The 23,523-nt window shown below is 50.6% G+C and overlaps 1 protein-coding gene across 6 annotated transcripts in view; it reads left to right on the top strand.

The window, feature by feature from the left end:
- Window positions 1–23,523, top strand: part of SH3PXD2A (SH3 and PX domains 2A) — a 240,859-nt gene that overhangs the window by 90,793 nt on the left and 126,543 nt on the right. For 4 of the 6 annotated variants that reach the window (XR_014253455.1, XM_082425104.1, XM_082425105.1 and 1 more), the window contains exon 4: window positions 7,089–7,181. The exons of the other annotated variants lie outside the window; for them this stretch is intronic. Coding sequence is in view for 3 of the 4 variants with exons in the window: in XM_082425104.1 (XP_082281230.1) it covers window positions 7,089–7,181 (93 nt within the window). In the remaining variant the exon portion in view is untranslated. The remainder of the gene's footprint in view (window positions 1–7,088; window positions 7,182–23,523) is intronic. 6 annotated transcript variants of the gene reach the window in all.

The raw sequence follows: 23,523 nt of genomic DNA on the forward strand, positions 1-23,523 counted from the left end.
ACCTTGAAAGATGGGTGGGGTTGGGTGGGGTGAAGTGCAAGGCTCATGTCCTGCTGCTACCACAGTACAAAGTCACAAGAGTCAGACTGTATGGCTTCACCCCGGAAACTCTGACTCTGTTGGTTACCAATTGTATTGCCTTCTGTGTGCCTCAGTTTTCTCATCTGGAAAATAAGGATGAAAACATATCTGCTTCACGAGGCAGGACTGAGACCTCTCTGAACTTCAGTTTCCTCTTCTAGGATTGTGGTGGGGATTAAAAGAGTTCATGTAAAGTGTTTTGCACGGTGCCTGTCCCATAGTAAAAGCTCAATAAGTAGCAGGTGTTAATAAAGAAAGTGCCGCCCCACCCTGCCATCCCTAGCTCCTGGGAAAAGGCACAGGACCCTGCCCACATAGAGATGTGACCTGTGCATAGTGGGTGATATTGTCTAGAGGACTGGCCCCCCTCCAGTCCCATCCTAAAGGAGGTTTCCTTTTCCCCTGCTTTTCTGTGTTTCTCCCCTTCCTTCAGTGGGGCGCTCTCTCCAAAGCTTCCCTTTTTCTCACTTGCTCTCCAAGACTTCAGAATGGACATTGCTGGCCATTTGGAATCCTACCCTGAGACTCCCAGGCCCTGTTCCTGGCTTTCCCCTCACCCACTAGGAAATACCAAACCCTTTCATACTTTAGTCCTTAGCTTGGACAAGAAGGAAAAATACTGAAGAAAAACAACCCAATATAAGCAGAGCCAAGCAAGCAAGGGCTGAGTGGGCATGAGGATTCCCAAGCCACCCCACAACCCTGAATCGAAGGGGCTCCCCCAGGAGGGGAGGGTTTCAGAGAAGGGCAGTGATGAATGTTACCTGTCTTAGGTCAGGTTCCGAAAAGCAGAGCCTGAGACGAGGATTCTTAGGCAAGTTGACTTTTGAGGGCTGCTCTCCAGTGAACATCCTAGGGCAGTGAGGGACGCAGCACAGGGAAGGGGAAGACACTGGACCGAGATGTGGGTTCAGCTAAGTCTGGCCTCAGCCTGACCCCATGAGGAGCTCTGGAGGGCGGACGGCACCACAGAGTTGTCCCGTCTTAGGGGACAACTTTTATACTCCCCATAGCAGTATGATCTGTGAGCAGCGCCCTCTCCCAGAAGTGTGAAATATGGGTAGGTGCTCCTGAGGGCGTGTCCCTGGAGAAGGGGCAGCTGTGAGCCCTTAGTAGCCAACACCCACAGAGCGTGGGGTGGGAGCGTCAACGGTAAGGGGCTCCAGACAGGGCACCTACAGGTATACCGAATTACCTAACACCAGCTTGAGTCTCTGTTTCCACCTCCCTGCCTTTGGAGAGGCTGTCTGCAGGCACCTGCTGATTCCCCCAGGCTAAGCCCTGGCAGCAATGACTTTGGCAGAACCTCAGAGAGCTCAAAGGCACTGAGGTAATCCAGCAGCCTTTGCTCCTGCAACCCGGGGAGGTTAGCAGCCAGCCTCAGGAACAGCTCTGCCAGCCCTTTGCCTGGCCTGGAATTGCCGAGCAAGGGAAACCGAAGGGGAGGAAGCGGAGAGCGCCTGTTGTCTCCAGAGGGACCTCAGTTTTTAGCTTTGGAGGTGACGGGACATGATGTGCATTTCTGCTGCCCGGGCATGGGGTCTGGGGGTGTCTGTGGAGCATTAGGCCAGCTGCTTTGCTTTGGCTCACCTGGCTGCAGGCTCCTGGTTGGGAGCTCATGGACGTTTAGCTGGTGGAAATGACAGAGAAAGCAGAGGAATTGAGAGAAGAGAGGGAATCTGAGGCTCACATGGTTACGCGCTTGCTCATCTGACAGAATCCTGACTGTCTTCATTTAATTATGAATCTAAAAAGATTAGTTATTTGATTTAAGTCACAGTATTTTTTTAAACTTTACTTTGAAATAATTATAGATTCACAGGATGTTGCAAAACTCCTAGGCACTCTGTATTCCTCCCCTCCAATTCCACTACCAAAGTACAGGGTAGGTGGCATTATTCCCAATTTAAAGACAGGTCAGATCACTTTCCACCATCATGTAGCCACTGAGCTGTGTACCCATTGCCCAGCTTCCCCCAGTGGTGATACCTTATGTAACAACCGTACGTTATCAAATCCAGGAAATTGATGTGGGCACAACTCAGTTAACTACAATTACAGACCCAAGTAATTGAATTTCATTGTAAAGAGGTAGAGAGGGCCAGTAAGCAAGCATGCCAGCTGGTCTTTAGGAAGGAGACGGTGGTTTGACAATAGTCCCTGAGAAGTTCCACTTCCAGGCCTGACCTCTTGGCATTCCCACCTCCAACAGAAAAGCAGGGATGAACCTTGTTTTACATTAAGGCTTATTCCTGAAAACTTCCGTGAAATTTTGCTCTTTGGGACAAATCACATCATCTTTTAGGCGTCCTAAATGCTATTCTTTTTTAAAGAGGTACATGAGAAGTCCTTTTGCAAAGTAGAGCATTCTTTTTTTTTTAAGTAATTCTTTTTTTGGTTTATGTATATTTTCATAATTTGGGGCTTCTTCTGAGTTTGCTGGAAACAGGGCAGACCTGGAGCTCAGAGATTGGGCAGTGGTGTTGACCCCAGTGGGAGCACAGCTAGTCCACCAACTGGGAAAGATCTGAGATTTTACCCTATTTGTAAGCCAGTTAAGTTAGCTTACTCCAGTTTCGTGGATGCCAGCTGAAAACGCGAGACTCCTGGGTCAAAGACAAAAGACTTCATGATGGCACAGCAAGCAGCATGAGTATTGCCTCCAAGTCCCATAGGGCATGACCCCATGGGCCCAGAGCAATGCCTGCAACCTGCAATGGGTTGCAATATAGGAGAGGAACCAGATCTTAAGGAGCCCACATCTTTTATAATGGGCGGTAAGCAAACCTACCCCATTTGCTCTGGAGAGAGACTATCCCAGTCTCCCAAGGCTCTATGCAAACCTGCTGTTTGCTCCAGAGCAAGAGGCTCCCTGCCTCTGTCTTCTAAAGCTGTTTGCTATACAAACACCTTTGAAAAGATAATCCAGAACAAAGGGCGGTTAGTGCTTTGTTGACAAGACATGCAGAAATGCAAGAGAGCCAGAGAGACTTGTCTTACAACAAGTGTATCTGGTGCTTTTTGGGGTCTCCTGCTTTGGGGAGAGGTGGACAGAAGTGAAGTCTTTAGGACACTGGGCCAAGCATGATGGGGTCAGCAGCCTCTCAAGGCAGCCTACTGTTTACATGGAACTTTCTGCCTTGTTTTAGAAGACTGTTGTGGAAAATCCATCTCCTGTTGCCCATCCTGGGTTTGGAGTAGATTTCCTGTATATCTTGACTTTGCCAGCCCAAGGAGGCTCCCTGGGAGGAAATGGTCATTACAGAGTGAAGAAGAGTGTGTAGCTGCTGATGTAAAAAGCAAACCACTGCGACCAGGGACCAAAGGGCTTCAGAAGCCAGGCAGCGGAGCAGAAAGAGGTGAACTCACTTGGCAAAGGCTGCGCGAGGTCTCCCCCCACTCGCAAGCCATCTGTGTCTCTCTGCTGACTGGTACTTGGCCTCTGAGCTTCCAGAAAGCCCCTTCAGCCTAATAGCAGTCAGTCCCACCCACAGGTGTACATGCTCCTGGGTTGGTGAGGCGTGGAGAAGCTAGATTGCTTAGGAAGAAAAGTGAACCTATCACCTTAATCAAAGAGGTGCTGCCAGTGTGCAGGCAGCCTCGTGACCTCACAAGCTTAGAGGGGTGTATTTTTAGAAAGCAAGCATGCTTCGTTCTTTGGTACCAGCTCACCGGTTTACATACCGGCCCCTTAGTGAAGAGGCAGTCTGGAGCCCCAGCGCAGGAGGGTGCTGGGTGAATTGCAAGCACGGTCTCCAGGTCCTTCCTTTCTCTGCCCCCCAGAGCCCTGTGCAGCAGATCCGGTGTTTGTTCCAGCACAGAAGGAAGCAGTGGGGGAGGGATGTCTTTAGCTAGAGCTGGTCCATGGCGCCGGGGAGAGCTGGCCGTCTCCCTGGGCTGTAGGCAGTTCTGCTTGTCCCCACCAGGCGTCAGCCTGAGAAAGCCCTCCCCAAAGTGCCTGGGAGGCTGTAAGGGAATCAGTGGCTCAGAGATGCTGGCAGGTACTACAGTCCTCAAGGGAGAGGACCTGAGAGGTTTCTGAGCCCCACTGATGACCTGGGATGGCAAGAAAAGGCAAACCTACGTGATGAAAGAGAAAAAATAGGGTCTGCTGGTAATGCCAGGATTTTCAAAAGATCCACAAGATTATAGGCCTGAGAGGTACCGTGTGCTGTTTTAAAAGCAACTTGCCTGTAACCTCCTGTGGAAGTGCTGGGTCTTCTCTTGCTGTAATTACTGCCCCCTCCCTCCCCAAATCATTCTCTCACTCTGTAATCTGGGGCGGGTGGTTCCCAGGGCCTGTTCTTGGCATCCGAACGCTACATGGAAGAGCTGCATGTGTTCGTGCCTGCCGCAGGTATTAACTGAGCACCTACTACACGCCAGGCCCAGCTGTAGGCACTGGTGATGTAGCTGAGAACAAGGTAAACTGGGCCACTCTTCTCAGGAAGTTCACCTTCCAGTAGGGGAGTCAGGAAGCAAACGAACAAGTAAGCAATTTCCAATAGTGCTAAGTGCCAGAAAGAAAAATAGCCAGGTCATGTGGCTGGGGCATCTGAGATTAGGTGGTCCCAAAAGGCCGCTTTACAGAGGTGACACCTGAACTGAGCCAGGCGTGGGCAGATCAGCGCTCGGGGTGCCAGGCTGAGGAGCCAGCAAGCTAAGTGTGACCGAGCATGGATGTTTAAGAACAGCAAGAAGTGTGTGAAGCAGGTGGGGAGTGTAGGGGATGAGGGGCCACAGCGAGCCGGGCAGACAGGAGCTGTGGAACCAAGGAACTCCAAAGCATGTCTTCTGTGGCAAAGAGACGGCTCCACACGCGTGTGTAAGCTGTGCCACTCAGCCCAGTCACAGGCGTCCGGGGTCGGTTTCCTCATCTACCAAATGGGTTAATCATGGTTTGGGACGGTGGTCCAAGCGTGTTATGCCTGCAACGCGCTGTGTGAACTGCAAAGGGAGAGGCGCCAGTGCTGCAAGCCTGGTGGCTCGGCTGCAGGACACGTGGGTTTCCGTTGCGCTGCCCTGTGCCTGCCCGCCCTCTCTGTGCTGAGGCTGCTCCACGGTTCAGCCCTGATGCACTTCCTGCTGCTCCTTCCTTCCCTGTGGTAACTTGCGAAGCTGCAAGGAGATTGTGTCCGAAGGGCTGATGATCCAGATGGTTGATTGGGGCTGAAAGATGGGAGGAAGCTGAGCGTCCCTGGACCCGACGCTGTGGTAGCAGAGCAGGGTCACGAGCTTTGCAGCTCTCGGCTCCAGAGCTGCCAGGTCTCGCTGGGAATAAGGAGCTTTGCTGGAGGCAGCCACTCAAGGGCCCCTTTTACTTTTGAAAGTCAGTGTGGATCAGGCCCCCTAGTCCTTCCCCCGTGTCATCCCCAGAGTTCAAGACCAGGGAAAGAGTCAGGTCACTTCGTTACCACATGCTATGTGTCTTCATTGTCCAGAGATAATTCTAGAAGGGAATCAGCCTCCTGCACGCCCACCCCAAACCCTCAGCCCCGAATGAAGTGTATCCTGGGGTATCTTCCACAAGAAGCCTCTAATCTAAGCAGAAATGTGTTCTTTTCATGGTCTCAGTCAGTCTGCCTAATTTAATGTGCAGAAAAATGTGCCCTGGATGGGGAGCCAGAATGCTGGATTCTAGCGTAACTCTTGCTAATCACTGTGGCACAGCATTGCATACGTTAAACTAGAAGTTCGATAGAGCAACCAGGGATCTTCTTGCATGTTGGCAAAGTCACCAGAGGCCAGTGATTTCAAGTCTCTGTGACATTCCTGATCTCCCCTACCCTCTCTCCCCTGGAAATAAATTGTTTGCTTACCTGATGCCCAAACATCCTTTTTCAAGGGTCAAATCCTTTCACTCTTGCTTAGCGGGCACTCAGGTGTGCCCCAGGAGTGGCACTGTCAGTGAATTCACACTCAGGTGTAGATGACTGTCAGGTCAGTTACCTGAGCTCAGGTGTGATAGAGGTGAGACAGCAAGAGGGCAGCTGGGAGAAGGAAGCAGGGACTGGGCCCCTGGGGGCACCTTGAGAAGCCTGGTCGATGAGGCTGTGTGAGCTTTCAGCATGGCTGCCACACAGGACCAGGCTGTGCCATTGTCATGGGCCAAGCTGAGGGGTGAGCACTTGTCCTAGGTGTGGTGAGAGGTTTCTGAAGGTTTTAGGCTGAGGCCCCGTGATCGGATTTCTGTTTCTAAAGGATCCCTCAGCTGAGCTTGTGGGATAGACTGGAAGGGAAAGGGAGCAAGCGTGGGGCAGGGAGACCCATGGAGGCTGGACAGGGCATGACAAGAGAGGAGGGTGGCTTGACCCGAGCTGGGCAATGGTGTGGAGGGAACTAGATCTGAGATGTATTTCAGAGGAACAGCCAGGAGGCCTCGCTGATGGATTGGAGCTGGGGGTGAGGGAGGCGTTGAGAATGACAGTGCCCAGGTTCTGTTGGGGGCAGCCCGGCTCGAGATGCAGACCCAGTTTTCCCAGGACCTCTCCCCCAACTCCAGCCTTGGACTTCACCCTGGGTGTGAAAGGAAACTTCCTCCCTCCTCCCTGAGGTAGCTGAAGCCTTTGGCACATATGAAAGATGCTTTGTGGTGGGGAGTCCCGCCACAGCCGCCCTCCCCAGGAGCCTGCGGGCACTAGGCGCTCTGGCTTCTGGGTCCAGGCGGGTAGGAGGGGTGGCAGGGGTAGTGGTGGCGCAGGAAGAACACTGAGGTCCATTGAGAGGGAGCTCGGGGCCCCCCTTCTTAGGAGGTAAGGGGCGCTGGTGGCAAATCTCTACAGTGTCCCTGGCCTGACCGCTCCACTGCTCTCCAAGGTCACCCCAACTGGACCCAGCCCAAGGGCAGAGCCCCAAGCCAGAGCTCTTCCCTGGCGGGAACTGAGCTGACTCTTGGAGATGCCCCAGGCCCATATGAACTGATGCACCATTCATCCAGAGGCCGCCTGGCTTCGAGCAGTACAGTTGCTGTGAGCCCTGAAAACACCCCTCCCCCTTCACCTCCACAGCTCCAAGAACTGACATCCACCGAGGAGGTCTCAGGACGCCAGGCCACCGGCCTCCAGACCACAGTGGGCCTGAGGGACTGGCACGGCCTGAAGGTAGAGTCTGCTCACCTGAATGCACCTTCCGAAGGCAGGGCTGGCAGCACAGGCCCTCTCTACCCTTCAGGGGCAGGGAGTCAGGGGAAAGGGCTACGCTCCTGTTTCCCCGCAGGCCAGAGCCCAAGGGCTGGATTTCCCCTTAGTGAGAACGAACGGGGCAGATCTCAGGGAGAATTTCTAAAGCTGCACTGCCGAAGGAAGCTGTGTGACTCAGCTCTACCAGCCCCAGAGCATGGTGGTTCCAAACAGGGGCTTTGGGCTCAAACACCTCTGGGTTCACACCTGGGTGCTAATTGTCCGAAACTCTGCTTTTTCCATGATGAAGGCAGTTAAGTGTTGCATTTCAACACTGGAGGCCTTAGAGTTTGATCCCACCTCAGCCTCTCAATAGCCTAGCCGTGTGACCCAAGGCCACCCTTACTCAGCATCTCTGCACGTCCATCGTGACCCTCATCTGTGCAATACCCCCAGGGCTGTTGAGAGCATCAAATGAAATGTTATCTGTGAAGCACACAGCAAGCACTCAATACTTGATGGTGATCTGGTGAGTCTTAGTGCAGGGCTCGACACAAAAGGGGGAGCTGTCTCTCTGGGCTCCTTTCCAAGAGTGAGGTCTTGCAAGCAGTCTTGTGCATTTCAAGGTCTGCTGCTCAAAATGTAGCTCACAGATCATCAGCACAAGCATCGTCTGAGAGCTTGTTAGAAATAGAGTCTTGGCCCCCACCTCAGACCCACTAAGTTACAGTCTGCATTTTAATGACATGCACAGGTGATTTGTATGTGCAGGAAAGCTTGAGAAGCACCGTTTTAAGGTCCAGTGAAGCCCTTCGGTAGGCTGGCTGATTGCATTCAGCACTTCCTGAGTGTTTGATTACGTTCAGGCCATTCACGTAACATAAACCACTGAACCTGCGTCGGTAAGTCAGTTTCTGACCTAAAGCAGAGGTGCATGGGAGACGAGGCTTCCCACAGGTAACGTGTGAGGGCCGGTTCGTTGGTCTCACATCCCTACACACACCTGAGTTGCCTGCCTGTTTTGGGTGGGGGGGGGGGGTGTAAGTCACAGGACAGCCCTCTATCCCCCGTCACCAGCCTAACCAGGAGGATGCCCAGGCCCCAGCCACACTCCATCGGCAGCTGTAAGTCAGAACACTCTCCCCTCCCTTCCAAGACAGAATGAAGTTTGGGGCCAAGGTGATTGCTAAGCTTGTTGTTTCAAAAGTCTGGAGATGAGAGAAACTGGCCTAGGAACCGCTGCTGGTTTTGAAGTTAACATGGCACGAGTGTATCTAAAGTCTTGTGTGTCCAGTTGTGTTGTAGTGTTAGGAGGGGAAAAGCCTTGGGTCTCTTTTAAGGAGCCTCCGGCAAAAAGGTAAAGACAAATAAACGGAGATTTTAAAGTAGTATCTTTTGCTCTTCTGTATAAAACAATTATTGCAGACCTAAGTTTCAAAACAAGCCAAAGGAAGAGAGTTGAGACAAGCCAGTGACTGGTAATTTGGTGCCTTCTCTGATTGGCAAGATTTTTTACTTCTCAGCTTCTTTTTTCTGATCTGGTAACTTTAACAGATTATTACCAACTTTAATAGCTGGTAATTGGTGAAGATGCCTTAAGTAAGACCTGTGTTGTCAGAGCCCTTCTCTTTCAATAGAAAGACTTGCTTTAGAAAAAGAGTTCACACGTGAGCTGAGTGGTCCAGAGGTACCTTATTGTTAAATTGGCTACAGGGGAAAAGTTGCAAACAGCTTCCTGAGGAACTGTGTGTGAGGCTTGGAACTTTTAACAGATTAAACAGTTATAAATGAAAGACGATTTCTACTTAGGGATTATAGCTACATTTATTAAGTACATTCTTTAGCCAGATATTGTGCAAAGGGTTTCATGTGCTTATAGTAATCTCTTTTAATGACAGCAACCACACTTTATAGATGAAGACTCAGGCTAGCAGTGGTATGCCACCGGCACCAGAGTGTTTGCATTTCTTTAAACTTTGTTTCAAGTTTCATGTTATGGTTTTTTTACTATGTCAATTAGAGGTTGGTCAATGTTGTCCTTTTACTAAAGTGTCATGTTCTGGCAGTAAAGGTCTTATCTAGATGACAGTATTTTCTCAGTTGCCTTTCACTTAACCTACTCAACTTTAACCTGCCACCTCATGTTAGATGCTGGAATTGCAGGCATAGTGCCCAAAAGGAATGACTTTTGCCAGCTGGCTTTGTAAACACAAATTTATAAACTAACCATGCAGTGACAATCATCACAGATACTGTTTCCTAAAACACAGTTCAACAAGGGACTAAAAATAAGACAGAAGTCCCACTTTACCTTTATTTCTCTGTGTGACCCTAAAACCAGGAAGTTTTCATTTGGGGCACCAAACAGAACCTTAGGAAACGTCATGTGGTTTTACTTGTTCGTTCCTAAGACCAGGTGAGAGAGGAATTCTGAGCCTGTTTTACTGTCCCCAGTTTCTTTTGCTGTGCCCGACAGGTCTTCCAACATTGGGATGGTCTCCTGTGTATGGTAATAGATTTCCATTTATTCAGAAAGGAATCAGACCTGGCTTTAGTCCCAGCAGTGTGTGACTTGGGGAAAGTCAGAAAATACCTCTGAGCTTCAGTTTCTTCCTCCCTGATCATAGGGACTTTGAAAACTGGAGTTTTTGAAGAGCAGGAACCGTGTCTTATTCATTAAGATTCCCCTCATGAGGACAGGTCCTAGCCCCTCAGTGAGCCTGAGTTTCCCCACCTGTGAAACACAAGGACTGGACTTGATACTGTCTAGGTTTTCTCACACACAGTCCCAACATTTTGTCATATAATACTATTAAGACCAAAGGAATAAATGCCTAATGATGAAATATGCAAAAGGGAAAACATTTTAGGGGAAAAGAGGTCTTCTAGGCCCACCTCAAATCCCACCGTGTTGGCAGAATGTGGCTGCCTCTGTATAAGGCCAGCTTTGTGTCCTCCCCCAACCCCCATTTCCTTTGGAAAGTGTAGAAAGCCCCCTTGTCTTGAACGCTTCCCCGCGAAGGGCTCCTGCTGAAAGGCTGCACACACAGTCAAGGCTTTGACCTTCACCTTTGCCCTGACACACTTGGTGAAAAAGAGTTCTTATCCTCTCCTCTCTAGGTTCTGGGAGGGAGGGAAATCTAGCTAGGGTGAGCAGGAATTCAATGAAAATATAAATAGAAATGTGGTCTATAAATAACACTGCCCCCAAATATCTGGAGGCATGAATACTGCCTGGCAGTAGACCGTCACAAATCACAATGGCCTGGGCAGTGAACGAGCCTTGTTCGTCTGCTTTGGTGTCTCGGGATACTTCAGACTTACTGCTGGGGCCTCCTCTCTCTTTCTGGGCTCTAGAAATGCCCACATTCGCTGCCCTGGCACCCATCTTCTGCTAAATTTTTTTTTGCGAACAGACGCATTCAATGAAGCAAAGTAACACTGCCTTTAGTCCCAGGAGTGTGTGACTTGGGGAGAGTCAGAAGATAGCTCTGAGCTTCAGTTTCTTCCTCTGTGGTCATAGAGATTTTGAAAACTGGAGTTTTTGAAGAGCGGGAACCATGTCTTATTTTATCTTGGTTAAGAGGGTGGAGTCTAGGGCCAGATTGCCTCGGTTCCAATCCCCATATTGCCCCATACTAGCTGTTTGGTCTTGGGAAAGTTACTTAACCTCTCTGGTGCTTCAATGCCCTTGTTGAATGGGAAGAAGAATGATATCTGCTTTGTTGGGCAGTTGTGAGGATTAAGTGAGTTAAGATTTGTAAAGTGCTTAAACCAGTGCCTGGCTCATAGTAAACATATATAAGTGTTTATTAAGTAAAGAAACAAATCCATATATCCCCTGTGCCTAGTGTGTTACCTGGCACATAGTAGCTGTTCAACAAATGTGCCAAGTGAATGACTGAATGGGTCTCAGTGCTACCTATCTTGCCATCTGCAAAGGTAATTCAATAAGATTGTGCATGAGTTCTTTCTAAGCACTGAAGTGCTATGCAAATGAAAGTGGGATTATCATTCTCACCCACTGGGGTGACAGTTTGGCAGGGGTTAAGGTAGACTCCCATCATGTCTTTGTTCATTGTCTCTGCCTTGTACACGCTGAGCTTTGTTTGCCTGGGAAAAAAGCCTGGAGCTGAGGCATCTAGGTAAGTAGAATAGGTGCCTTTTCTTTTTTTATAAATTTATTTTATTTATTTATTTATTTTTGGCTGTATTGGGTCTTTGTTGCTGCACGCAGGCTTTCTCTAGTTGCAGCAAGCCGGGGCTACTCTTCGTTGTAGTGCGCGTGCTTCCCATTGCTGTGGCTTCTCTTGTTGCGAAGCACGGGCTTTAGGGGTGGGCTCAGTAGCTGTGGCACGTGGGTTCTAGAGCGCAGGCTCGGTAGTTGTGGTGCATGGGCTTAGTTGCTCCACGGCATGTGGGATCTTCCCAGACCAGGGATGGAACCCGTGTCCCCTGCAGTGGCAGGCGGATTCTTAACCACTGCACCACCAGGGAAGTCCCAAAGGTGCCTTTTCTGGCACAGTGTTCTATAGCAGCACCAGCCCCTCTGCATGACCTAGTACCCCTACTCCTTTTAGCGTTAGGCCCACATTTTGGGTGGTGCTGAAAAGTTCTTCCCAGGCGAAGCAAGCTCTTCAGCAGATAAACGCTCGATTGTATAGCATTTTGCTTTGTGCATGTTTTTAACATAAATGAAAAAACAGAAAACAAAGCCTACACGTCTCAAAAAAGCAAGCTGAAATGGACAAAGGAGGAAATAAGTAGAAAGAGCAATGAACCAGAAATCCGGTACTAATTCTAGGCCCCGGCCTGCCTCAGCTTGCTTGGATGTGTGATAAGGCTCAAACCACCAGCTCTCTGAGCCTCTTTATATCTGTAAAGTTAAGTTAGATTCGCTCAGTACTTCTAAGCCTAAAAGGTACATGAGATTCACTTGGGGGAACTTTATTAAATATGCAGACTCTCACCCTTCTATCTAATTCAGGGGGTCTGGGTAAATCCCAGGAATCTGTATTTGTAGTCAATACCCCACATATCTCTGGTTCAGGTAACCCAGGGGCCCTCATTCTCTCAAGAGCTCTGCTGGGCCCTGTATCAGTCACCTATTGCTGCCCCCCCCCAATTTAGCAGCTTAAAACAACAGTAAATGTTTATTATCTCACACAGTTTCTTTGGGCCAGGAATTCAGGAATGGCTTAGGTGCATGGTTTTGAGCTGGGATCTCTTGTGACATTGTAGTCAATGTCATCTAAAGACTTGACTGGGGCTGGAGGATCCACTGGCAAGATGGCTCACTTACGTGGCTTGCAGATTGGTGCTGGTTGTTGGCAGGAGGCCTCAGTTCCTTCCTAAGTGGGCCTCTCCAAAGGGCTGCTTAAGTGTCCTTACAACTCAGCAGCTGGCTTTCCACAGTGTGAGTGACCCCAGAGGAAGATCAAGAAGGAAGCTGCGATATCTTTTCTAACCTAGTCTTGGAAGTCACACCATCATTTCCAAAATATCCTACTGGCTCCCCAGGTCAGCCCTATCCAGTATGGGAGGGAACTATGTAAAGCGTGAGGAGCAGGAGGCCAGAGTCACCAGGGACCACCTTGGAGGCAGACTACCACAGGCTCCTTTGAGTCCTCAGTTCTGTGAGACGGTGTCAGTGGTGGCAGCCCTTGTTGGGTTAGGATTGGGGTAGAGATTGGAAGTAAGGAAAACAGCTGAGTTGGGGACCCTGGAGAATGTAACTCGTAAGTGCAGAAGCTGCAAAGTCCGCCTCAGAACTAGGCTGCCAGCCCAAGTCCTGCTGAGTACCATCCTGGCTGCTAAATTGCTGTGCAAAGCTGAGCAATACATGGTCCTCTCTGAGCTCAGCCTCGACCTCAGAAAGTGAGGGGGCTGGACACAATGACCTCCAGGGTCTCCTGGTTTTACCCCCCGGGATCCATTTGGATTGTGGTAGGTGTAGACACTGGTGAGAACACAGTTTTGAGCTTGTGCTGTGCGTTCCTGACCAGTGACCAGGCCCAAGTGTGCCCCGCTTGGGGTTCAAACTTGAGAGAGAAGGACTTCAGAAGGGTCTGAAGGTGCCTGTGTCTCCCCAGGTAAAAACTGTGGTCCTTGGTGTTTAAGGTTCAGGAACGTGTGTTTCTGAAATGTATAATGTTAATGGCTCTGTTATGCTGTGTGGTCCATGTGATTGAACCCCTGTTACCCACTGTCTATTCGAGCACCTCATAACTTCCCAACACACTTACACACACACACACAAACACACACACACACCTCCAGCCACACTGACCTTACTCTAGCTGGCTTCTTTTATCTCTGGACCTTCACTCAGGCTCTTCCCTCCTCCTGGAACATTCTTTCCCCTTCCCTTAGCCTGGCTCATTCCTACCACTTTTCAGGCCTGTCTCCCTCCTGTGTGTCCCCATCGTAACTGATCACACCGCGGCACAGTGCCAACCCAGGCCGTGTCCTCTTGAGGGCAGGGGCCATGTCTGTACTGTTCACCATCACATTTCAGCCCCCAGTTCAGCACAGGCACTGGGGAGAGCTGAATGATTAGCGAGTGAGTGAAGGATGCATGCTGACCTTGTTTATGGGGTGGGGGGAGGGTTGAGATGTACCGCCTGGGGAAAGGTACACACAAAGAAAGGAACATAGCAAAAGAATTAAGAGGCCAGGCACTTTCAGACCGCCAAAGACAGAGAACATGGCACATCCAATCTCAGCTCTACCACTTACTGGCTGTGTGACCTTGGGCAGGTTGCTCAACTTTTCTGACCTTCAGTTTACCTATCTGTAAAATGGGAGTAACAGTAGTACCCAGGTACCCATATCATAGGTTGTTGTGAAGATCAAATAACAGAATAAAGTATCAATACATAGCACAGTGCTTGCACACACCAAGTACTCAATGAATGTGGTCTATTATTTATATCATTCTCACCTCCCTTGCAGGAGTGGGTGGAATCATGGAAAATACTGGTAGGAAGTTGCTGAAGAGAGTTGATTGTCTGGGCTCAGTTCTACCAACAGAGCCAAAGCTCAAGAAAAGCAGGCTTTGGGGAACAGTGTCTACCCCGAGAGAGCCAAGCAAGCGCCCCTCTGGCTGGCGTGGCCAGGCCTGTGATTATGGGGCAGTTTTCCAATGGGCTTCTGCATCCTGGGGATTTTCCTCTGCTTCAGAGCATCGATAGTGAACTGGGCCTTTCAGCCTCACCCCCTGAACCAGGACTGCCCCTGCCTGCCCCAGAGCCTCCTCATCTGGCTGGGCCTTCCTGTTGTGTCTCTTCGAGCCCCGGAGGCCCTGTACCCTTGGCTGCCCCTCCCCCACAAATCATCCGTCCCTGCTGAGGGTCACGCCCCAGGGAGAGCCTGGCGGGAAGCACTGCCCAGCGTCCCACCGTCCCCTTTCCTGAGGGCAGCCTCCCCTGGCGGGGATGGAGCTGAGGCTGCAAGGGCTGAATAGGGCCCTTTATTCCCAGGCTCCCACAGGGATGGGGCTGAGCCACTGCTCACCATGCCTGCCACACCCACACGGAGTGGGGACAGCCTGGCCCTGATGCTGGGCTCTGAGTTAACCACACTGTCTGGCCCCGCTCTGTCTGGGTCCTGGAGGGTGAGTCCATCCCCGCTGCAGCCCTGGTCTGGTGCAGCAGGCCGCAGCGTTTGTGTGGTGAACCACGTTTGTGTAGTTCCCTCAGGGATACGCATGTGAAAAATAAGACAGTCTGGAGCAAGGGTGTGTCAACACACACACTCACACTTATCCATTCAGCAGATGTCAACCAGGGGCCATGGCCTGCCCGTCCTTATGCTGGGCCCTAAGGATATCATAGTGAAGGAGACATCATAGAAGATATAAGATCTCATATAAAGAGGTCATTACAAATCACAGTGAAATCTAGGAGGGAAACAATCAAGGCCTGGGAGAGGGAGACATAGTGGTCCACCAAGGCCTCCCCGATGAGGTGACCCGAAGGATGGAAGGCATTAGCCATGAAAAGGGCATCGGGAACAGTGTCCCAGTAGAGAGGGAGGCATGCATGCAGGCCCCAAGGTGGGAAGGTGCTAACTGAAGCCCAGCATGCCTGGTGCTGGCCTGATGAGATGAGATGAGATGGAGAGGGAGGCATGAGTCAGATCCTGCTGGGTCACGGTAAGGAGTTTAGGTTTTCTTCTCAGTGCTGGGAAGTCACTGAAGGGTTTAAGGAAAGGTTTCTTTCTTTCTTTCTTTCCTTTTTTTTTTAGGCCACACCTCGCCACTTGTGGGATCTTACTTAGTTCCCCAGCCAGGGATCAAACCCATGCCGCTGGCAGTGAAAGCACAGAGTCCTAACCATTGGACCGCCAGGGAAGCCCCAGGAAAGCCTTCATTTTAAAAATATTTGGGCTGCTGGGTGGAAAATGGACTAGGAGCGGGGATGGGGGAAGGATTGGAAATCAGACAAATTCAAGGTCACCATACAACTTTATGGACAATGGCCAAACATCAAGTGATTTGTCCTCATCCTTCTCTGTAACAGCAGGCATCTTGTGTCACTCATCTCCCGTGTGCCCAGCACTGTGTTCTGTGTTTGTCTCAGGTGCTGTTTCTAATCCACATCCCAGCCCTATGATCCCATTTGCCATATGAGAAGCCTGATGTTCAGGCAGTTTAAGGTGCCCAGGACACAGAGGTTTTAAAGACCTGGGGCCTCTCAGCTCTACAACCCATACTCTGATCCTGCTTCTGGCAGCTCAGCAGTCCTAGATTTTGATTTTTTTTTTTTAACCCTCCTGCCAGACCAAGAAAAGAAAAACACAACTGATAGGTAAAACCTGACTAATGTGATGGCGGTTGGGAAGGCCAGTGCCCTCGGCCTTTGCCACCTGTCCCACCATTAGAGTAGGTATTACATGGGTTTCCCAAGCACCTTCAAGGGTGTGCTCAGCCCTGTCAAAGCTCAGCTCTGAATGAGGCCACAGCCCGTGCCCTAAGGAGCCCCAGTGTTACCCGAGTGACATTTGTCCTCAGCGTGGCCACTTTAAGTACTGTTATATTTAATACAAAGCCTCTTCCTTCCCTGAGGCTAAGGACCACCTTGGAGGTCAACTGTGGTCTACCTCCCAGAGTCAGGCTGGGACAGCTTTCATTGCCCGCCAACCCACAGTGCCATCATGGCCAACATCCTTCTCGGATTTGATATCATTGGAAATCCCTAGATACTGGCTACCTTACAGGCAATTCATAAGACCTGGACTGCCCTAAAGTAAGATCTTATAGCTAATGAAATATCTCCAGTCTATGTCAGGGATGAGACCAACCCTGGGCATTCTCCAGCACAAGGGAGAACAAGTCAGCAAATTCAGGGGGTTTGTTTCTGTTTCCACTGTTCTTCCCACAGCTAACCTTGTAGGTAACCATTTGTTCCTTGTCTAATTAATGACAGTTAAAAATCGAACGTGTGTTCACATTTCACAAAAAAAGGGTCCTCATTCCAGGGATCTACATTCACTAAGCACGTATTTTTAAATAAAAGTGAATATCACTAAAATCAATAAATGTGTTAGTGTCCCCTCTCTGCAATAGATATCACCCAGTCAGTCTAGAGATTTCACATCCATACCAGCACAAAATGTCATGAGAATAAGATAGTTATGGAGCTTCAGAGAACCACCCCCACTTAAAATCTGTGCAGCGAAGGTCTTCTGTGGTGTAGGCAATGCTCCGTTTCTTGGCCTGGGTGCTGGTAACATAGGTGAGTTCAGTTTGTGAAATTCATTGAGTTTTACATATGCATGTGCACTTTTCTGTATGTATATTATATTCCTCCCCACCAAAGTGGTTTTTTAGAAAATAAAGAAAAAATTGTTCTGGTCCCATAGCTCTGTAAGGCCATTCAAAAAGCCTTCAATTCCATCTGGTTCAGTAAAGATGTATTAAAACCTCTGATATGCCAGGGCTTGTTGCTTTATTTCTGGCAGACACTCACATTTATTTATTTGTTTGTTTGGCTGCGTTGGGTCTTCGTTGCTGCGTGCAGGCTTTCTCTAGATGTGGCGAGCGGGGGCTACTCTTCATTGCGGTGCGCAAGCTTCTCATTGCAGTGGCTTCTCTTGTTGCGGAGCATAGGCTCTAGACACGCGGGCTTCAGTAGTTGCGGTGCGTGGGCTCAGGAGTTGTGGCTCTTGAGCTCTAGAGCGCAGGTCAGTAGTTGTGGTACACGAACTTAGTTACTTCGTGGCATGTGGGGTCTTCCTGGACCAGGGCTCGAACCCGTGTCCCCTGCATTGGCAGACGGATTCTTAACCACTGCGCCACCAGGGGAGTCCTGGCAGACACCCATAAATCCCCCCTGGTCCCACTAAGGATGGGGGAATGAAAGATTTTGTTCCCTTAAGCCTGGCCTGCACTGGGTATGGGAACTTCCAAACCAGAACTTGGGAGATGACTTTTTCCTCCTAGGTGTGCCAGTTCTTACTGTAAGCATGCTGTGGCTGCAAGAGGGTTAAGGTTTCAATTGATGGCGAAACCCCAGTAGATTTTTGTAAGTCTGTTTCCCGGAGTGTGTGGGGCAGGGGGCGGAGAGTGCCGAGGGGGAGCCGCACCTGTGTGAGTCATCCCAGAGTGCCCCAAGGTGGGCGGATGGAGTGAGTAATCCTGACTCCATTGTGTCCCTCTCCTCTTTGAATTGGGCAGATGGAGGAAGAGGAGAAATGGGAGCTGTGTGAGAGACGTGTGTTTAGGGGGCAGGGTTTGAATCGGGAAAGGTTCTGCAGGCTGAAGGGAGTTAGTATCTGGCCTTGGGTGGGGAAGCCAGGTGGAAGGGTATACAAGGAGCACCACAGTGCCTGGACCCCATGTGCCCCATGAGGAGGTGGGCTGGGCCAGGTTGTGCCCCCGCCCCCATCCCACCCCACCTACTTGACCTAGAGTTGTCAGCTCATAAGAGATTCCATTTGTTCAACATTTATTATGGGCTGGGCTCTGTGTTAAATGCTTTTACACACCTGTTCATTGACTCCTCATGATAATCCTTTGAGTTAGGTAATACTGTGCCCATTTTGCAGTTTGAGGAAACTGAGATTCAATACGTTGTGACTTGTCTCATATCACACAATAGTAAATGGCAGAACTAGATATACTTACTAGTCAGGAGCCTCTTGTGACAAAGACTAGACCCATCTCGATCTGGTTTAAGAAAAAAGAGGAAATTTATTGACTCACATAACTGAAAACTTCAGGGATAATGGTTTCAGGCATGGCTGGATCTAGGTGACCAAGTCATATGTCTCTCTATCTAGCTCTCAGCTTTGCTTTCCTCTCTGGTGACTTCATTCTCAGATAGGCTTTCCCCAGATGGTGATGGGAATGTGCAAAGATGCTTCCTAGCAAGTTGGGGCTCACAGTTTATGAGTTAGCAGGCCCTGTAGAAAGAGTACTTCTCTTTCTGGTGGTTCCACCAAAAGTCCCAAACTGATTCTCACTGGACCAACTTGGGTCACATGCCCATGGCTGGACTATACTGACTGGTAACTCCAGGAGTCTGGGGTAAGATGAGCCCTCCTAAAATCATACAGACTAAGAATGAAGGGGGGATTGTTCCTCAAAAGAAAATTCGGATACTGTAATACAAATGCTGACCGGCAAAACCCACGAATGCTTACCATGCTAGACTCTAAGCCAAGGCGGGGCCTTGGCATGTATTTGGAAGAGAGAGATTCGTGGGAGCCAGAACTCAGGGCATGGAGTCAGGACGCCCTGGGCTGTGGACCTTCCCCATCGGGACCATGTCCTTCCAGAACCTGCATGTGCCTACTGTTTCCAGCCTCAGCCTCTGGGCTTCACCCCAGCCTTCCCCCAGCCCAAATGGCCCCTTGTCTCTACTGGTCCAGGTCAAGCGCAAGCAAGGCCAGGTGTAGCAGGTGAGAAGCAGGATTGGGTGGCAGAGTGCAGTCTGAGCCAGGCACAAGGCCACAGATAGTGGGGATGTCATCTCAGCCACATCAGAGGCTGAAAGCAGGTGAGCCGGTGGCCTGCTGTCCCCAGACTGCATTAGGGCAGAGGTGGCATACTGGCTTCAGGGGCAGCTCTGGAGAGACAAGCAGGGGCCTGCCCCCAAGCCGCAGTCAGGAGACAGCTGAACATGGAGGGCAGGACCAGCTTGCAGGAAACTGGGAAGCCAGCGAAGGCTGACTTTGTTTCTCCATTCTTCTCCTTTCCGCCCATCATGTTACCTTCCCTCAAGGCCTCTGTGCTCTGTCCCCTAACCAGACCCTGCTGTCCAGTGAAAAGCTGATACTTGTTCATACTCAGGTCTGAATGATTAACAAGTCTCCCTGTCATTCTCCGGGGAGAAGTTTCTACATCTTAACCAAAATCTTACATCAAAGAAACTAAATTCTGACTCTATAACCTGAGGCATCAGAGAATTGGGCTGTGAGGTTGGGTGGTTGTTTTTTGAGGGGGGTATTCTGAGGGCCCAGAGTGTACCCTTCAGGTAGCTGCATGCTCTAAACCATCAAAAGTCCCAGGATGATTCTCACTGGAGCAACTTGGGTCCCTGCCTACTGGGGTTACTCCTGGAGTTGGGGTTTGCTATCAGCCACTCTGAATTTAAAGGGATGAAAATGAAGGAGGGACGTTTGTTTTTGCTTTTCATGGTGAAGGAACAGCCATGAGCAGGTTCATGCATTAGGTTCTCTTGGTCCTCCTATGCCCAAGGCTCTTCATGTAAGAGCGTCTGTCTTCATCAATCTGTCAGCACCACAACAGTCTGAGGCACCCGATCCGGGCAGTCGAACACAGGGTTCGTTTGCTGGCCTGACCCACTTCACACAAGGACCCACGCCAGGTTGTAAGCCTACAGAGAGCTGGGGGAGTAGAAGATTAATTATTCCTTTTTCCTCCCCACAGGCATTGCCTGTGTCATGTCACCCTGTCTTAGTCCGTTCAGGCTGCTGTCACAAAATACCGCAGCCTGGGTAGCTTATAAACAACAGAAATGTATTTCTCACAGTTCTGGAGGCTGGAAGTCTGAGATCAGGTTTGCCAGCGTGGTCAGGTGAGGGCCGTCTTCCAGGTTGCCAACTTCTCGCTGTATCCTCACATGTCAGAGGGGCTAGCTCTGTGGGGCCCCTTTTATAAGAGCACTAATCCCATTCATGAGAGCCCCACCCTCATGACCTGATCACCTCCCAAAGGCTCTACCTCCTAATTACCATCACAGTGGGCATTAGGGTTTCAACATGAATTTTGAGGGGCACAAACATTCAGCCCATAGCATACATGTCGGTTTGGGTAGGGTGGGGGGGTCCCTCTAGTAACCCTCCCATCTTCTTTCCTTTCATTGCTTTGGGAAATTTGTCTCTTCTCCCCTGGGTGCCACATCAGCCCGCAGAGCCAGAGAGGACCCCTCTCCCCCATTCACTCAGCTTTCAGATCCTCACAGCTTGTCTCTCCCATCTTGGGCTCCAGAGACCCTTGACCCACTCTCTCCAGACACTGCCCCATCCCTCCCGAGGGAATCAGGCAACACCCACATTCATTACACCCAGCTCCATGCCACATATTGCCAGGGCTGAAGGGAGTGTAGAAAGTCATCCCTTCCCCTCAGGACGATTGCAATCCAGTTAGGGATCCAAGACTCTCTCAGGTGTCTGGTCAGCCCTGTGGACTCTCCCATAACCTCTGTAGTGGGTTGAAGAGTGGCCCCAAAAAGATATGTCCACATCCTAACCCCTGCAACCTGTGAATATGACCTTATTTGGAAAAAGGGTTTTTGCAGATGTAATTAAATTAAGGATGGTGACATGAGGTCATCGTGAATTTAGGGTGGGTACCCAACCCAAAGACAGATGCCCTTACACAAGAAAGGCAGAGGGAGATTTGCGACACGGGCTTAGGGATGGGGTGGGGGGCGTGTGAAGGCAGAGGCAGAGATTGGAGTGATGCTGCTACAAGCCTAGGAATGCCGAGAGCTGCCAGAAGCTGGAAGAGTCAAGGAAGGATTGTTCCCTAGAGCCTTCAGCTGCAGCATGGCCTGCTGACACTTTGATTTCAGATTTCTGGCCTCAGAACTGGGAGAGAATAAATTTCTGTTGTTTTGAGCCACCAAGTTGGTGGTCATTTGCTATGGCAGCCCTGGGAGCTGGATACACTCCCCTTTCCTTTTTGTCCTCAGATCCAGTTAGATGGGCAGGAGTGTTGTTCGTGGAGAACAAGGCCTCTGCGCCATGCGGTCTGTGGGCCTCGGGGCCTCCTGTGGTCTCCCTGTACCTTAGGCGAGTCCCTGTGATGCCCCAGGCTCTCTGGGCTGCACTGAAGGGAGAGGGGTGGGAGCATCTGTGTCCTTGGAGGCCAGGGTGGCTGGGGGGAGCTGGCCTGTGCATCAGGGGACCCCCCCTGGGAAGGTGAGAGGGGGCCCTGAGGATGGTAGCCCCCTGACAAATTCTCCACGACAGCAGGAGAGGGAGGGCGAGAGTGGGGTGACTGCCAGCGGTCCAGGAGGCTGGCACAGGAGGGCAAGGCAGGCATTCAAGGAAGGCTTCATGGAGAAGGCCTGAGGATATGGAAAATAAGCCTTAAGATGGGGAGGGATTTGGGTCAGTAGGCCCAAGCGTGCTTAGAAAAAAAACCAAACTCCTTTCTGTGGCTTATAAGACTGCTGCATGGCCTCTTTTCCACCTTCCAGCTTTGCTCTGTGGTTGCCTCTGGCTGAGCCCTCTTGCGCCAGAGCTTTGCGTGGCTGGCTTTTCTCCTCCTCCGAGACTCCACTGAAATCAGAGACTTCCCTGACCACTAGCTGAATTCCCCCACCCCCCAGGCACACCCCTTCCCATTACCTTGTTATATTCTCTTTATAGAGGTGGGGGGAGACATATGTATGTAACCACACTATTTACTAGATATGAACATTGTATACTGTATCCCTTCCATACACATCCCCTCCCCAGTTAGAAAGTAAACACCTTGAGGGCAGAGCCCCTCATCTGTCTTGTCCACTGTGGTGTTCTTAACACTGGAGCAGGCCCTCCCTCAAGACAGTGATGGATGGATGGATGGATGGATGGCATTCCAGGTGGCAAAAAAAGCAAGGAAGAGAGAGTTATATGAGGACGTATACATGCATATATGCTGTGAATTTTGAAGAGGAGAGGCTGCCAAGAATAGATCAGCCTGGACAGACCAAAAGAGGTCAGCCCTCTCCTATTTCCCCTGTAGCCAGTGCCCTCTATTGCCCCTGTACAGTGGGTACTTGCCCATTTGTCAGAACATGTGCCTGTGTCCTGGAGGTTGCTACAGGCTCTTCATGGCTAGGGTGGGAGCTCCCTAGGTAGGTGGGCTCTTCCTGTGACCCTGGCCCCCTGACTCCTGCTTAAGGAATCCCCCATGGGTACCACATTTTACAAGGAGGAACCTGGGGTCGTGGCTGGCCTAGGGGGTTAACTGCTCTCAGAAGTTTCTGTCTTTTCTTTAACCACTTCTCCCTACCAGTGAGAAGGAGCCATGTCCTCATCTCTCACCTTCTTGAAATAATTCATTCTCTAGAAGCAAATGCCGACTACTAAGACCCCTCAAGTGCCACTAAGATGCCTGGTATCCTGCGTAGGAGAGAGAAATGCCTCTGCCACTCAAGCATGGGGACCTTCCCGAGTCAGTGCCCCACCTATGTGTCCTGGCCCAGAGTGGACACTCATGGTGAGAAGGTTAGGCCAGATTAGGGTGTGGGGCAGAGCCGGCCTCCCCCAGGTGATGCCCTCCCGCTTCTGAGGGTGAGCTTCCCGCTGATCCCACTGGGCTGGCACCTGCTCAGCCAGGGCAGGGATGGGGGTGGGGCAGGAAGGGCCCTTTAAAGGACAGGGAGGTTTGCTGTTTCGGGGAGCTCTTTCTCCCCCAGTCCACTAGACACTGGGTCACCTCTCCTTCCCTGCTTTGTTGGTCCATTGGTCCTTTCACTCTCATTCCCCCGTTCACTCTCGTCCATTCACTCACTCATTCATTCGCTTGTATCTGGTCGGCAGAGACCTCGGGGGGCTGCGTGCATCTCACTCACCCTGGCATGTCCCGTCCTCCACGATTATTGCTTGCTTCATTCTCAGTCAGCCCCCGAGACAGTTGCTCCCCAGACCTCAGCCCAGCACCTGGTGTGGAGGAGATGTTAATCATACTCCCATCACACCCACAAGAAAATCCTAAGTGGTTCTCACGGCCTTACGTGATCTGAGCCCAAAGAACTCTCTCCCTCTCACTATGTGAGCTCCAAAACCACAGGTTGAAATCCCAGCTCAGCCACTTAATAGCTGTGTGACTTTGGACAAGTCCTTTAACCTCTCTGAGCCACCA

The sequence above is a fragment of the Balaenoptera physalus genome, assembly GCF_965194825.1.
Source record: "Balaenoptera physalus genome assembly, chromosome: 14".
NCBI lineage: Eukaryota > Metazoa > Chordata > Mammalia > Artiodactyla > Balaenopteridae > Balaenoptera > Balaenoptera physalus.